Consider the following 15,118-nt stretch of genomic DNA (forward strand, 5'->3'; position numbering starts at 1 on the left):
GAAGTGGTTGAGTCCCCATCCCTGGAAGTATTTAAAAGACGAGTAGATGAGGCACTTAGGGACATGATGGTGTTGGGTTGACAGTTGGACTCAATGATCTTAGAGGTCTTTTCCAACCTTAATGATTCTATGATTCTAAGTTCACAATCCACCTAAACCACTCCAGGTACTTTTTAAGGAAAGCACTTGAGAATTCACAAACTAAAGAAGATTTTTTTTATTTTTTTATTTATTTTTTTAAATCGTTCAGGCATGCTTTGCCTACCAGAAGTACATTATATGTTCTGCACCACTGCAAGTAAGAGTGCCACATACTGCAATTAAATTTAAAAACCCACATGCTTTAAAGGGTCTTTTAACAAGGAATAATACTCATTGTGATGATCTTATTTAATAGTTGCTAAATTTAGGAGGACATTGACAATTTTAGATTCTTGTATTTATCTCACCTGTACAAACGTTTTTATCCTTATTATGATTACTATTGCACATTTGTGTGGTTTTTTTGAAGTACCTCTCACATCCACATTATGGATATGCAATAAGCAAAGACCAAGCAAACAAACAGTAACCACTTGCCATGAAGGTGACAGTAAACAGCAGCTCAACAGGTGAGAGCAAAGTCATCTAAATCAAACCACATCACAGCCATCACTTAATGAATTCCCCACTCCACTTGCAGCATTGTTACCAGATATATCACATCAGCTATTTAATGAGGTTTAACACTACAAAATCAACCCAGATAGCAGGGACAATGCTCCTTAAAAAAGGGTTTCTTAAAGAAAGGTAGAATTACTGGATTTTTCTCTGAGAAGCAAGGGAAGCATTTGAGCATATATTTTCACCTCCACAGCTAGGGTTAAGGAGAATTCAATCAACTGAACCACCAACTCTCTAGCTATGTTGTAAAAATAGATGTATTTACGAATATGCTGATTTTGCATTGTGTTTTCCTTTGTGGAGATTACAGCTCTGGTACAGGCTTACATACTGCCGCCGCTGTATACTGTATATAGTTATATAGTTGCTTTCGTTATCTCTCTTCAATCAAAAAAACCCCTGTTTGTTCACTTTAATCTTGCAAGAGAAATAACACTCAAGACCTGCTATCATCACACCACTATCAGTGCAAGGTATTATTTTAAAACCAGGTAAATTTGCATGGTAATTTTGGGCAGACTTAAGAATAAAAGCTGCTGCTCTGGGAAATGTTATTACATTTCAAAGTGTATAGCATGCTTAAAACACAGACTGAATATAATGCTTATTGAAACAAACGCATAAACCATGGCTCAGGGATTTTAGAACTTTGGTACATGAGCACCTTAGAAATAGTATGCAACTTTTTTTTTTAACTGAGCTCATTAAAACAGGTGAACAGGCTTTCATGACCAATTATTCATCTGTCTTAGACCTCTAAAAGTAATTAACATTTCAGCATGTTCAGATCTTCTAGTTAAACCAGTCCTTCCATTTTTCAGTCGCACAATTAAACGCTCTGCTTTGTCACAGATTATAGTTCATTCTGACCCTTAAATATGTATCCTCAGAAAAATACACACAAAACCATACTAAACTGTTGGAAAAACTGAATACATGTTCAGAATTGATGCAACGGTGATAAACAAGGAGTGGTTTTTACTTAATTCATCCAGGCTGGGAAATTACTTTAAAGCAGACTTGAAGCACTCCACTGCGTGGTCCATATAAGCTGCATAATCACCCACCCGTTATTATAGAAATATGTTCTTTGTAGCACTATATAAGCACTATAAATAATGCAGCTCGCTCGCTCTCTTTTGCCAGGCTGTCAGCAGGACGCAGAAGAGCGCTGCCCCTCCAGAGCACTGCTCCAGCAGGACCCGGTGTTTCCCCAGCACACCCCTGGTCCAGCAACCCGCCTCCATCGCCTTGGGACCGCTCCAGAGGAGCGGAGCGGCACCTTTGAGGACACATGCCATCAGCACAGGCTGCAGCTCTCGTCCCCAGTTACTGGGAGTTTGGCGTCTTTCACAGACTTAATAAACTTAGGAAGAGCAAGACAAGACTAAGAAAACTCATCCCTTCTAGTTACGTCTAGTGGTTGTTAAAAAAAAAATAAAATTCAAAAGGTGGGTTTTTCAGCCTTTGTTTCTTCAGGAAATAAGACTGCGCTGATGCTGTGTGCGCGTGCACGTCTCCCTTGTTGTCCACAACACATTTAGCGAGTAAATCAGGGTAGCGACTCACGGAAACAAAGCAACTTCCAATTTTCAGGAAAACTGATATCAAAGAGAGAGATTCTCTTGTTGCCCCTGCTGAAGGAAAAAAAAAATGCAGAAAAAGCACAACCCTAGTGGCTGTAAAATCCACAGAAAATCACATTCAGAAATAACCAAACTGTGAGAAGCAGCTTCACGGGGAGTTCACATCTTATTAGGTACCGAGGACTCCAACTACAAGACGATTTCATTAGTTACCCTGCTGACAGAAATCCATTTTGAAAAATACACTATATATCTTTTAAGGTACAAAGGTCACAGTTCATTAGAAATTACAGAGTTCTCTCTGCACAGAAAAATTAGCTTAGTGCAATTGTTTTAATGGCTTTTCTCCTTTCTCTAACAGAATTCATAAATTACAATTTCAGCTGTAAAAAACAGAGGTAATGCAACTAGGATAGTGGATACTTCAGCATGCATAAAATACACAATGCATAAATTTTATCAAAGTTGTTTTTTTTTTTTTAAAAAAGACATTTACAGCATCTGTACTGTTAAATCATTAATTGCAACACCAGAATTAGGGTAGCTAAGCATCAACAAGGCAGTCAGAAAGATGACAAGTATCAGTCATTGCTAAGAACCAGAAACTAGCAGTTATTGCACAAGAGGTTATAAAACGCCCTTTCATCTCGTCTCACTAGATGCTACCTCATTTTCCTTTATTTCTCTGCAAATTCTGATTTTCGTCTCAGACGCATCAGGATTTTTCAAGAAGATCAGAAGCTACCACAGCTCTCACTGACCGACAGCCTCATTGCTGCACAAAGCAGCTGCCCAAGAAAACACCTTGGAGAACTGGAAGACTGGTAGGTGAAATAGTATCTTATGAGATTAATCAAAGATGCTAATTTTCACGTGATTGTGAAGATGACCCTCTAAAGAAAAGAAAGGGACATGAAAAAAGAACAAGGGTATTTGTATACGCTCTGTGGTGGTGCAGAAGGTGTTAAAGAGCAGGACCCTGTCCTTGTAACTTTTGGGGTGGTAGTGGAGGACAGGAAAGAGGAGGAATAAGAAGGAAGACGGCATTAAACTGGTTTTTAAAAGCCTACTGGAAAGTTTTTATCAAGTAGCATCCATTTTTAATAAAGCCTCCCTAAAAACGCATGAAGGAATGCGGCGATGGGTTAGTGAACCATCCTGTAATCCTTCCCTAATCTGTAACAAAACCAGATCAGCATCAGTCACACCCCTGACACTGAGAATTTGGGATTCAGCAGCGACACCAATTTCATTTCTACGTCCTAGGTTAGTAAACTGTGTATTTTCTGTTACGCCCTCTTCAGGCAAAGCTAACTCCCCCAACCGCAGACCCTCCGGTTTCAGTCATTCTCCATCACCGTCTTCACGCTGAGAGATTCCTGCCCAACACGGGCTGCACTCTCCAGCAACTCCTGCTATAAATTGACTTGCTGTTCAGCAACATCACAAGAAAAGGAAGGAAAATATGGACAGATATTAGTGTGGCAAAAGTCAATGAACATCCACAGTCCCATTTATTTGCAACAGTTACTTTTGAATACGCAGACTCCATCTCAAGTGTCTCATTTCAAACACAAGAGTTTGCAGCCCCAAACAAAAGCTATTTAGAGGAAAAGTTTTCTTTGAAGCCCACATGTGAGTGAACACTAGCCTGTTCATTAGCCTCCTCCAAACCACCCTAAGAAAGTATACACATACTTTAATAAATGAAGCTTTGTATTTAATGCTTCCATGTTACTTAGAGGAAGAATTGTTGTTCCTAACAGTTTAGTAGCTTCAGTGGTTAAAAACTTGTAATGCTGGCTTCATCTAAGTAAACAGATACATCTCAGATCACACACAATTTAAGTATTAACTATTTCTCAGGGTATGGGATGTCAGAATTATCTCTGGAAGCAGTGAGCACAGCTGCTTTTCTCCTCTCCTACAACAAGCCGTCCATGTTAACAGCCGAGGTGTCGACATAGTGTATTTCTTGGTAGGGGTACGGGCTTTGGCAGAGTGCTTAAGACTGGGCAGTAGAGAAGGAACAGGAATCGAGTAGTCAACCAACAAAGAAAAATACCACAAAATATCTATCATTTATTCCAGACAGTTAAAAAGAGGTTTTGCTTCATTTCCCTCTCCCAACCACAGATATTTGCTACAAGTTTTTCTTCTATACTTTGAAAAGAAGGCTTAATCCTCTTCCACATACAAGGATTCAGAGAGTTGTCTATAGCCTAGAGGAAACCGCAGGGTGCCTTTGTAGGAGTATCTTGTATCATGTGGGAATCTATCCAGTTGGCTTAATTTAACATGAGACTATAAAAATAAGGCATAGAATTGACCTGGGTCCAAATGCACTCTTCTGAAAGCACTTGTGGCTCTGACACCCAGTCCTCCAGCTACCAGCGTACTGAAGGCACCATGCCTTTTCTTAAGATGAGGTGCCTGCAGAAGCAAAGATCTCTTGCATATGCCCCATATGGCCTCAGTCTTAACTTTGGTCAGTCCCACGTTGTATATGAACACAGCTAGGACCCAGAAATGAACTGTTCATCCATTCCTCAAATAGTTGAGGCCAAGAGACATTTGCAGAGCACACCTACCACGCTGTGAAAGAGCTGGGTGACAGCACCTACTTTCCTCTTACATGACACCTAGAAGAGATATGGCCTATCTCCCCTCCCATGATAGAAATACTTAGACCAAAGGACTTAATGAACAGGGGAGGTTCATTCCAAATTCCCATCCCCACCTGCAATAGTCATTGGAGCCTTTACCAAAGCCTCCAAACTATTACACTTGCAGCTAAAGAAAGGGTGAGGAGCACACCTCCTGTGACTTCATGCCTCCAAGACAGGAGATTCTTCCGTTCTCAGGTAAGAAGTGAATCCCAAGAGAAAACATCAGAGCTTGCTGGATAGGACCCCTCCCCCAGCAGAGTGGTTAGCTACAGGTCTCACCCCCCTTCCAGGCAATTCATGTGTCTGTCTGAAGACAGAGCAACCAGCTGTCGGATGAAGCCTTCCCCATCGGCATGCTGCTCTTTTGGGTCCTTGCTCTGCGCTAACGCAGCTCACTACCCGCACTGCTGGCGGCATGCCTGACAACAGCTTACAGGTCGCACTTTCCATCTTTACAGGAACTGGCCCTCGATGCCCGAATTTACCACCCGCTGCCTGGTGCGGGTCTGAAACCAGCCTAAGCAGACAGTCCTTAAGGTCCAAAATGAAGACTCCAGAGTGAGTTTTCTATTTAAAGACCAAGTGATCACTGCTACTTGACACCGATGGGGCTCAGAAGCTCTCGGCAGCCTAGAAGAATTTATAGCTCAAACTTGCTTCAGATAACTTTAGTCCAGTTCAAGAGTCTGCCACGCATCTGAGGACCAGCAGATTATCAGCAGAAGCTTTCCTCTCACTTTTTTTTTTTAGAGGGAAGTTACAGAAAAATCCCCATTTGTTTCCTGGAACAGTGCTACAAGAGCTTTAAGTTAACAAGGCCCTTACAATACAAATAACTCCAATATCGCATGATGTTCTCCCCCCCTCACTCACCCCCATCTGCCTGTGCTGGATGTTCCTGGAGCTTCGGTTAGGCTGAACTGACCTTAATAAATTTAAAGAGTCATTGTGGCAATGAGAGAAGTTATTACAGCTTGTGCAAGAAAAAGAACTGGAAGCCTGGAGGGCAGCGGGAACTGATGCTACATCCCCAGAAGCATGTGCAAAACACACCACACAAGGGAGGACATAACCTGAAGAGGCAGGATTGCAGATGGGCTATAAGCAACCATTTAGGTCATTCTTACCGATTCATTTTACCCTATATCCTATGGCTTAATACAAGTCGTTGTGTGTCTTTTCCACTATTAATTTTATACATGCACAAATAACATTAAGTACATGCAAAACCACCCATGTTAGTCACGATTGCACTGTTTGCGAAAGGACAAGATATTCTCATCCTCCATTAGTAATCGAAGGCAATCTAAGTCTTATTGTAATTGAGAGAAAAGCAAGTCCATTTTATTAATGCCACACGTGCTTCATTATCTGCAACAATTCTCAAAACAAACACTGATATGAAAGAGAAACAAAACAAGTTCAAATGCACATAAACATGGCAATTTTCCTTAATTAATCAGTAAAGCCTACAACAAAGCAAACCTATTTGGAATCAGTTTTACAAGATCTAGCTTTTATCAAATGTTTCAGCAGAGAGCTGCACAGGCCTGCAGCAATGATACACATCTGCTGGAAATTTTGTGATTCCCCCTCCCTCCCCCCATTCTCTTTTAATAGACAAAATTGATTCTGCTCAGTCAACCACCACAGCTGTATTAGCTCCAGCAAGTACAATGGGTCACCCAAAATGTCGCTCTAACTGAAAAAATCCAGACAGCATCAGGAAAAGCAATGTTAAAAAGCTGCTTATTGTACAAAAATCTGGAATAAACACCAGAATTTTAATCCTTCAAAGCACATGCCAGTGAGAGAAAGGAACATCCATTTCAGAAGCAGACGTAGGCAATGCCTGGTTTATGCTGCTTTTATGAAATAAATACTCAGTTCTCCATATATGAAGTGACCAACTGTCATTTGTTCTTTTTAATAAAAACTTATTTTATAGAATATAAACAATTTCTGATTCTTTAGCTAAAGAAAAAACCTTCCTCCATCTGTTCAGTCTTACTGGGTTTTAGACAGTTAAGCACTTGAAACACTGACAATGGCATTTGGACAAGCCCTGCTAATACAGGAATACATGGAACACGACATTACGGTGCGCGGTACAGAACCACAGTTTATTAAGGCCCATACTTTGCTAAATAGTTAATGGAAAAGGTAAGAGTTTCCTAAAAGTATAAACATAGCTAGAAAAAAAAAAGTCGTCAGCCATCATCCATACAGATTTACATTCAAATTCTCTGGGTTAAGATGAAACAAAAAGCCTTAAGTAGTTTTCAGGAGAGCTAGACTACAGCAGGACTTTCAGAATTTGAGAAAGGCGAATTGGTAGCTTTAGTAACCAACTACAGTACAGCTTTCCCCCAAAAAAGCATTGCAAAAAAAAAAAGGACTAGTGTATAACAAAAATGCCCATGTCCTTTCAGGTTTTCATTTTCTTAGAAAAAGCTAGGAATCAAAGCAGTTTTAAGTTTTCTTACCTAACCAAAAATTACAGTAAAATTCAAATTAACTTTGGTGAAGTGCTGCAGAGGTTCATAATAGGATCAAATACTACTTAAAGCATGTTTAATTTTCGTTTAAGAAGTCAGGAATGAAGATCAGATTGAATTCACAAGAAAGCCAAATAAGAAAAAACCCCACAAATGTTATCTGAGCCTGCATTCCCCTATCTGTTTTCCTCAGAACTCATGAATAAGTGTTTTGTATCCCTCTGTAGCAAACAACTGAAGAACAGATGGTATTAGGTCTTAAGTTACTCCTTCCTTGATAGTTTAAGCAACATGTATATTCCCATAATATGGCATTTCATTTTACCCATTACTCCCACTGCATATTTAACCACCATATTATACAGCCGTTATGCTGTATTAACACGATACAGAAAAATTATTTTCCAGTAAATCACTTATAAAATCTGATATGAATTAAAATGCATGTGCACTTACATGGAAGATTCTGGAGAAGGAGGGAAGAAATCCCATCAGCTCCAGAAATTTGCTTATTTGGAATAACGCTGTAGCCACAGTGGGGTTAGACAGGCTATGGCGTGTTTAGTAGGGGTGATAAATTTTTTATTAAAAATAAACTAACTTTCCCCTTCCTTGCCAAGCTAGGTTTCAGACACACTGAAATCAACGTTGGGCTAGCACCCGTGTTTTCTAATAGGTCAGTATCACGTCAGGGAAATAATGCGTTTCCAGATGTAACTTCAATTTCACATGCACAAACTTAACCGAGAGGAAAAGCAGTTCTGCTTCTGCATGACCATTTCAGATATTCTCCAAACATTATTTGCACAACCCCCTCCTATTTCAGAGCAACGAAGATGTCTCTTCTGAGAGGAGTGCCAATTGTCACACATCTCACATGACACGCCTTTGGCTGCCCTTTTCTTATGCCTACAGGCTGTCCGGGTATCATGCATCAGCACTTACCTTGTATTTGTGTTTTCTGGACAGTCAGACCTACCACAGAACCTACGGAACACGCAGGTGAGTATCCTGCTGCCGGCGATCAGCAGCTATGTCATGGAAAGTCTAAAAACCAAACTTCCTCTGATCAGACAGCTGTAGCAAGCTCTTCTCAGCACTCAAACCCAAGCATACCACTCCAGCTGGGCTCCTGAAGCATGGGAGATTTATCACTACCTCCCTCCTCAACAATCCCATCATACCCAATCCTTACAGTTGGGCCTCTACCTTCCATCTACCCACCCAAGAATGACTCTTCCCGACCTCTGCAGCACCTCCAATCTCTTAGATCATGCAAAAATCCTGATAAGTCCGGTAATCAACAGCTGAATTGCTATTGCCACCCTTCTTCTAGCACATCACTGCCAGTGCCACTGGGCTTTCTTCAGACCTCTGTTACACCCTGACCACAAAACAAGGCAGCAATCGGACCATAAATGTAAGCACGTTATACACACAAGTCAGACTGCATCTCAAGTGCAAACATTACTAAGATGACAGCTTGCAACAACTTTTTTCCCTGTCAACTGTGGACAAGAGATGACCAAAGGGACCAGAACTATCCTTTACACCAAGTTCTGGTTTTATTTTAAGTCATTCCCTCTTACTGCAACTGGACCCCACATGTTCAGCGTGAAGGGTTTAACCAGGATTAAAAGAGCACACAACCAACCTTTAGGCAAAATGTACTCAAAAGCAAAAGAAAGGAGTCTTGCTTGATTCAGAAGCAGAATCTGAAGTCTGACCCAGCTCTATTTCATTTACTGAATTTGAGAAGCAGTCTATTAATAGTTCACTACCATATCCCTATCCTGCTTCTCCATGTCAGGGCAAGAGCTATACTAACAAACACCAGTGATACAGGCACATGTCTTCATATTGATACCGTAAAGCAGAGCTAAACCAATTGTTTAAATTTAAACAGAAGTCACTATCTCAAGAATTAACTCAAAGCAGACAAAATTAGTCTCAGAGTTAACTCAATATGAGCACACAGCAATATCAGATTCATGCTTTCAGATACAGTCTCCCTCCTTTCTTCTCCCAAACACATTTTCTAAATTATTCTGTTCATTTACACTACAAAGTTTGCCCAGCCAATAAATTAACAGCATAGATAGTAACCAGCTACTATTTCAACATCAGATGAATGCTGTTAGCCAAAGACACTAACAAAAGCCAAACTACCACACCAGTGAAAATCCTGAAGATATTACCTTTTTCAGAAAGAAATCCCTTGGATTCTTGATACGGGGGCGTAGGACAGCCTCCTCCTCCCACAGAATTTAACTCCACATAATTTAATTTTGCCAGAAGTGACTTGCCCAGCTAGAGCAAAGTGAACTTGCTTTAACATTGTCCATTTTACAGGCTCCCACTTTTAACCATGCAAACGTTATCTGCTTACAAAAAACATCTGAGCCATGGACCTTTGGTATTGCTTTAAACAACTATCACAGATCTTCTAAGTGGACATACAATGGAAAACACTGCTTAAAAATTTAAGAAAATAGTTACATAGGCATCATAGCCTTCTCTCATGCATAAGGTAACACACTTAGAAATAAACTGCATGCTTTTCCTCCCTTCCTCTGCTCAAACTAGAAATTTTGCTTCAAGGAAAGATTATCAGCCTTAGAAACAAAAATTAGCAAGTTCACAGAGCATTAATGATTTTAAATGCCCTTTTTATTCACCTTGCATTAAAACAAAGTCTAATCTCATCTTGTACTTCTAGAATATTCATGCCATATTAAAATCAGTCAGCTATCAGCCAATCTGGATGAGCTTCTCATTTAAGGAATAAAAACTGAGATCAAGAAAATACATTATCCATTCCCATATTAATACTGCATATGAATCAAATGAAAGAAATGTTCAGAAATGCATCAACATTTAGAACTTAATTTTCAGTTAAGATCTGTACCCTCCAAAAACATGAAACTCCTGAATATCTGAGTGACTTAAGACATACAACGCATTTTCACATTTTTTTCTTTGGTTCAGGCAGCTTGAGAAGACTGGCAGTGACATAAAAACAAAAGAGTGCTATAAAACTAAGGAGTAAAACACTTGTCTTGCAAAGATAATTAAGTCTTTCCCTACAGAACTGTACTACCAGAAGCTTGGCAGAAGAGGTGCAGGGGGCAAGAAATTGCCACCTCAGAGCAGCACGTCTATTTGTGGTTGTTTTACCATTACAGACCCCTTGGTTTGGTGGCCATTTGGAAAATGCCATCAGAGGTATTCTATTACCCTTGATTTCCAACTTCAGCTATATGGGCGGGGAAGGCAGAGGTCAATTCTCCCATCCTCCACTCTTACACAGCTCCCCAGATACCTCTGTTGAGCTGAGCTCTGTCCCAGGGAGCATCAAGCACTCCCACGCATTCTCACGCGGAGCACCTGGAGGCCAAGCGTCCTGAAGACACCAGCGTCCATCTAAGCGCCGGTATGCAGAGTGGAGAACAAGTCTTGGGCAACCAGTGGAAAAAGCCTGGCTTCCCTGCGGTGTTCACCAACAGGCATTGCTCACCTCCCCACCACGGGTACAGCAACAGCAGGACGAGACAGTCCCTCCTTTCCACATTTTCAATGAAGAAAACTAAAATTAAATACAATCAAACAGAAGCTCAGTATTCACAGTCCAAGCAAGAACCATGAGGTACAATCAGGTCTTTGCATTTGAGATAGTACCAGGTTTGACTCTTCTGCAGCTTCCCTACATGTTCCCAAAGGGAAATAGGATGGGAATTTTGAAACCATCCATCTAACTCAAAAGATTATTGGGCTTGCCAGCAGTAGGCTTTTGCCAATCTATATTTCTTATTCATGACCTAACATTTTACTTAGGAGCGCAACACTGAAATACTGTTACGCTGAAGCCTCACCACACAGCAATTGTATGCCACCAATTAAAATTAATTATAGCTGTTGAAAACCGTTAGAATGCAAACCCTTCCAAACTGCAAGGGCACACTAATCCTGCTCCAATACTTCAGTTTCAGGAAGGAACAATAAACTTCCTTTCTAGCTAGAATCTGAGTACAGCTTTCACGTCTTCAGACAGGTCTAGACCCCAGATCTAGTTTGGTTAGCATTTGGATCCCACCCTAATCCAAGCCTTGATTTTGGTTCTGAACCCTAAAGCCACCTTTGCAATGAAATAAAACCACTGAACAAGAATGGCTCGCAAGGTCTTTGTACAGACGGTCAAAAAAAGAGACACACAGAGGCAACAGTACAACTGGGCTGAAAAAATGCTGAGCGAGGACAGAGGATTAATGCCTGCATGGAACCTCAATACTGTTATTTTTTAACTCTCCAGCTCTAAAAGTAACAAGCCCAAGTGCATCTCCAGAAGAAAGACAAAGTACAATTTGTTGCAATTTTTCCACAAAAAGGCTCTGGGATGGGATTTGACGGTGTGGGACTGCAGAGGAACTCATTGTCTTCAACAGCATGGCGATGGCTTCCACTCAGTCTTCTGCTATGCATAGCTGAACTTAGAAATTTCTACAGAGAAAGAGACAAACGGGGGCATATCTAACTGGCACAGCTTACATAAAAAATTTCAAAATGCTGTGAATGAAGTGATTACTTGACAGCACCCTCTGAATGTTTTCCCAGTATGACTCCCTAGCTGAATTAAGAGAGTACTCTACAAGTCAAAAAGCCCAAGACAACACACAGCTATTCACACCTTCTCCTGATGGCTTCCTTAATGCAAACTCATCCTAGAAGCATAGGCTTTAATCCCGTGGTGCTTAAAGACTTTTGTCATTCAGTTAGACTTCCTCAATCCAGACCAGAGTACTGGCTTTCAAAATTCACATACCATCTCACATTACCTGGCCTCTGGCATCACCTCCACATCTGCACCGCAAACGGACAGCAGTGTTTAAGGAGAACCAGCAGCCCTCCCTACTTCTCTGGATCCACACCAACTTCTCTAAAGCAGTCGAATAAAGAGTTTTCTTTCTACAGTTAGAGGCCTAAAACAAATTCTGTATTAAATTGAAAATATTTAGTAGTAAGATCTGATTTCAGCTGAAGCACATATAATGGAAACTAGTGGGAATTCAGGAATTATTACATATTATTTCTTCATGTACAGTCAGTTCAAGAATTCATAAACAAGCGTAACTAGGAACAAGAAAACCAATCACCAGGTAAGCTTCATACCGCAATTTTCCCTTCCCAGTCTCTTTCTTAGATGTAAATGACCCAAACACTGGAATTTCAATGCAGCGTTCTCCACCACATTTGGCAGTCTTTTGTCATTAAAGCTATTCTGTCACAGAAAGTATGTTGAAAATACATCTATTTCAGTTCCCCTGCTAGAGCATACTGAAAAATTTGGCAACAAGATGAATTCCTGATCTGTGCAATCGCTCTGCAGTGACAGAACTGGCCTGCGCTGGTCAGACCGACAGCTGAACAACATCGGCCTTTTCCTACGGACAAACCTTCCCAATCGTCATCCTAAATGAATTTCGGGCTACCGAAGTAAAAGCCTTACAACACTTGGGATTCGCTTTCAAGCCGAAGCCAGACAAAGACCAGGCCTGCCCGCAAGGCTCTCCTCCCAGCAGCACCGGCCTCACTCAGTTCCCCTGTAAATCCCCTTGGCAATCCCACAGCCTCCCCCCCTTTCCCTAGGAGCCCTCCAGGACCCCCTCCAGGCTGGGGGGCAGGAGGGTTAAACCCCTTACCACCAGCCCTTCAGGTCCTCACCTTGCCCAACTGCCATGGCTCTGTATTTTGCATTTCTGTCTAATTAAAGCCATGGGAACACGTGATTACGAAGACTGAGAAGTGCTCCCCATACTTCGTATTAAGTAGCGCTGCAGTAAATTATGATTATGTTGTGTAATGAAATCATTAGGGAATAAAGATGTGGCTGTACATCCATCCCCGCCTATCCCAGGAAGCCGGGAGTGATTTACAAACAGATTGGGCCAACATTAAAAAATAAACAAACAAACAATCAAGAGCTCAGGCTTATCACATCACATTATTGACACGCTATTCTCAAATACTCTGGTAGGCCATAAAGCTCAGTCAACCAGTGGGAGTTTAAGGACCCCAAATTATAACTTGAGTTAAATCTTCTAGTCCCCACCAAAATTGCAGAGTAACTCAGACTCAGTAATAGCTCAGGAAAAAAATAAAAATCTGTCTCAGGTTCTTCTTAGATAGGTCTCATGCAAATGGATGCTAACAGAAATGAGGTAAGTAACAGACGCTAAAAGCTTCACAAAGAAAAAACATTAAGCATATACTACTGTCATTTTTACAGAAGTGAGAATACAAAAATCACTAGGAAAAGGGTAACAGCTACATCCCAAACCAGCATAAGACAGTATCTAAACCTTCGCTCTCTTTAGATATTACCCGATGACTTCTCTAGAGATCTAGAACCCAAATCAGACCTTTTAAAAATCTTCCTTTTAAAAGGTATTTGGATAGGCAGGTCTTTGACCTAGCTGAAGCACTAGTTCATGATGCCTAAGAAGGCAAGCACTCTCAGGTGCTTTCAGAGGTTTGGCTCACAAGAAGCTGGCGACAGTCACAATTTCAGAGCAGGGGAAAGGGCAAGTAAGGGGGCAGCAGATCTTCAATCTTTATAAAAGCATAATGCATTTGTAGAAAAAGGAAAGTTCGCTCCTGCAAATGCTCTCCAACTTCATTTATGCTCAGTGTCTTTTTAATAGAGACCTGCTGCTCCACTCCTGCTAAATCAAGCTGCCGCGTTCTGAAGTGGCGGGGGGGGGGGGGGGGGGGGGGAGGGGGGGGAAGAGAAGAGCTCCGTTTCGCTCTTTTCAGCATGCTTTGCGCATTCGGAGGGAGCGACTCCTGACCCTTTTATGCAATATGACAGGTCCTATGTCAACATCATCAGTGTCAGCAGTCAGATCCCAGGGCCGAGAGGGTTAAGCCTGGGAGGAGTGTACATAAGGTGGTAGATTGAGAGCCAATGAGAATATTGCGCTATAGTTAGACACTGGATACTAAGCAATGGTGACTATAAAGGCTGCTCAAAGCTGAGCTTCTGTAGATGACACCGGCATGTTGCCCTTAGCTCCTAGGCTTACAAAGCAGAAAAAAACCCACAGGAGGATCAGCTCAGCTTACCTGAAGTTCACACCATGCAACTTCCACCCACGTCTCCGTGTCCAGACCCTTATAGACCGTTTTGAAGGATCCCCTCCCGAGTTCAATATCAAACTTTAGGAACCTGCCATCCAGGGAGGTGGCAACCGCTTTCATATCAGCCTCCTCCTCAGGCTCCTCTTTCTTAGCCTTGCTCTGATCTTTGGAAGCATCCGACGCCTCTTTCCGCTCTGCATCTTTGCCGGCTTCCTTCTGCTCTTCAGCCCCTACGACACTGCCAGGGGCTGGCGCTGCCTTCAGCTCCCCAGAAGGCTCGGCCTCCAGGCACACCTTCTCCCCGGCCCCGTGCCCTGCCTTCGCCCTCTCCGCAATTATCCTCCTGGTTTTCGGGAGCAGGATAATTTTCCTCTGATGCTCTGACTCGGGAAGGTCAAAGGCAGGTTCCTCCTGGTCCGAGTCCACCACGCTCCTCCGCAGGAACCGCTGATGGACCATTTTGGGATCCCTGGAGCAGGGGGCGCGGAGCGGCGGGGCAGGTGCTCCCGGCATTGCAGCAGCGTCCGCGGCCGCCCCGTTCCTCCTGCCACCGCCGGGCCCCTCAAAA

The 15,118-nt window shown here is 42.0% G+C and overlaps 1 protein-coding gene across 10 annotated transcripts in view; it reads right to left on the reverse strand.

Annotated features, from left to right (window-relative positions):
• The window catches only part of WNK2 (WNK lysine deficient protein kinase 2), a 124,469-nt gene extending 109,362 nt beyond the window's left edge, over positions 1-15,107 (reverse strand). For 6 of the 10 annotated variants that reach the window (XM_019472935.1, XM_019472934.1, XM_019472929.1 and 3 more), the window contains exon 1: positions 14,536-15,106. In XM_019472935.1, coding sequence (XP_019328480.1) covers positions 14,536-15,063 — 528 coding nt within the window. In that variant the 5' untranslated portion in view covers positions 15,064-15,106. Of the gene's footprint in view, positions 1-14,535 lie in introns of all 10 variants that reach the window. The other 4 variants (XM_019472937.1, XM_019472933.1, XM_019472932.1 and 1 more) reach the window with 1 other exon arrangement.
• Positions 15,108-15,118: the final 11 nt, after the last annotated feature.

The sequence above is a fragment of the Aptenodytes forsteri genome, unplaced genomic scaffold (genome assembly GCF_000699145.1).
Source record: "Aptenodytes forsteri isolate BGI_AS27 unplaced genomic scaffold, ASM69914v1 Scaffold438, whole genome shotgun sequence".
In the NCBI taxonomy this organism is placed as follows: Eukaryota; Metazoa; Chordata; class Aves; order Sphenisciformes; family Spheniscidae; genus Aptenodytes; species Aptenodytes forsteri.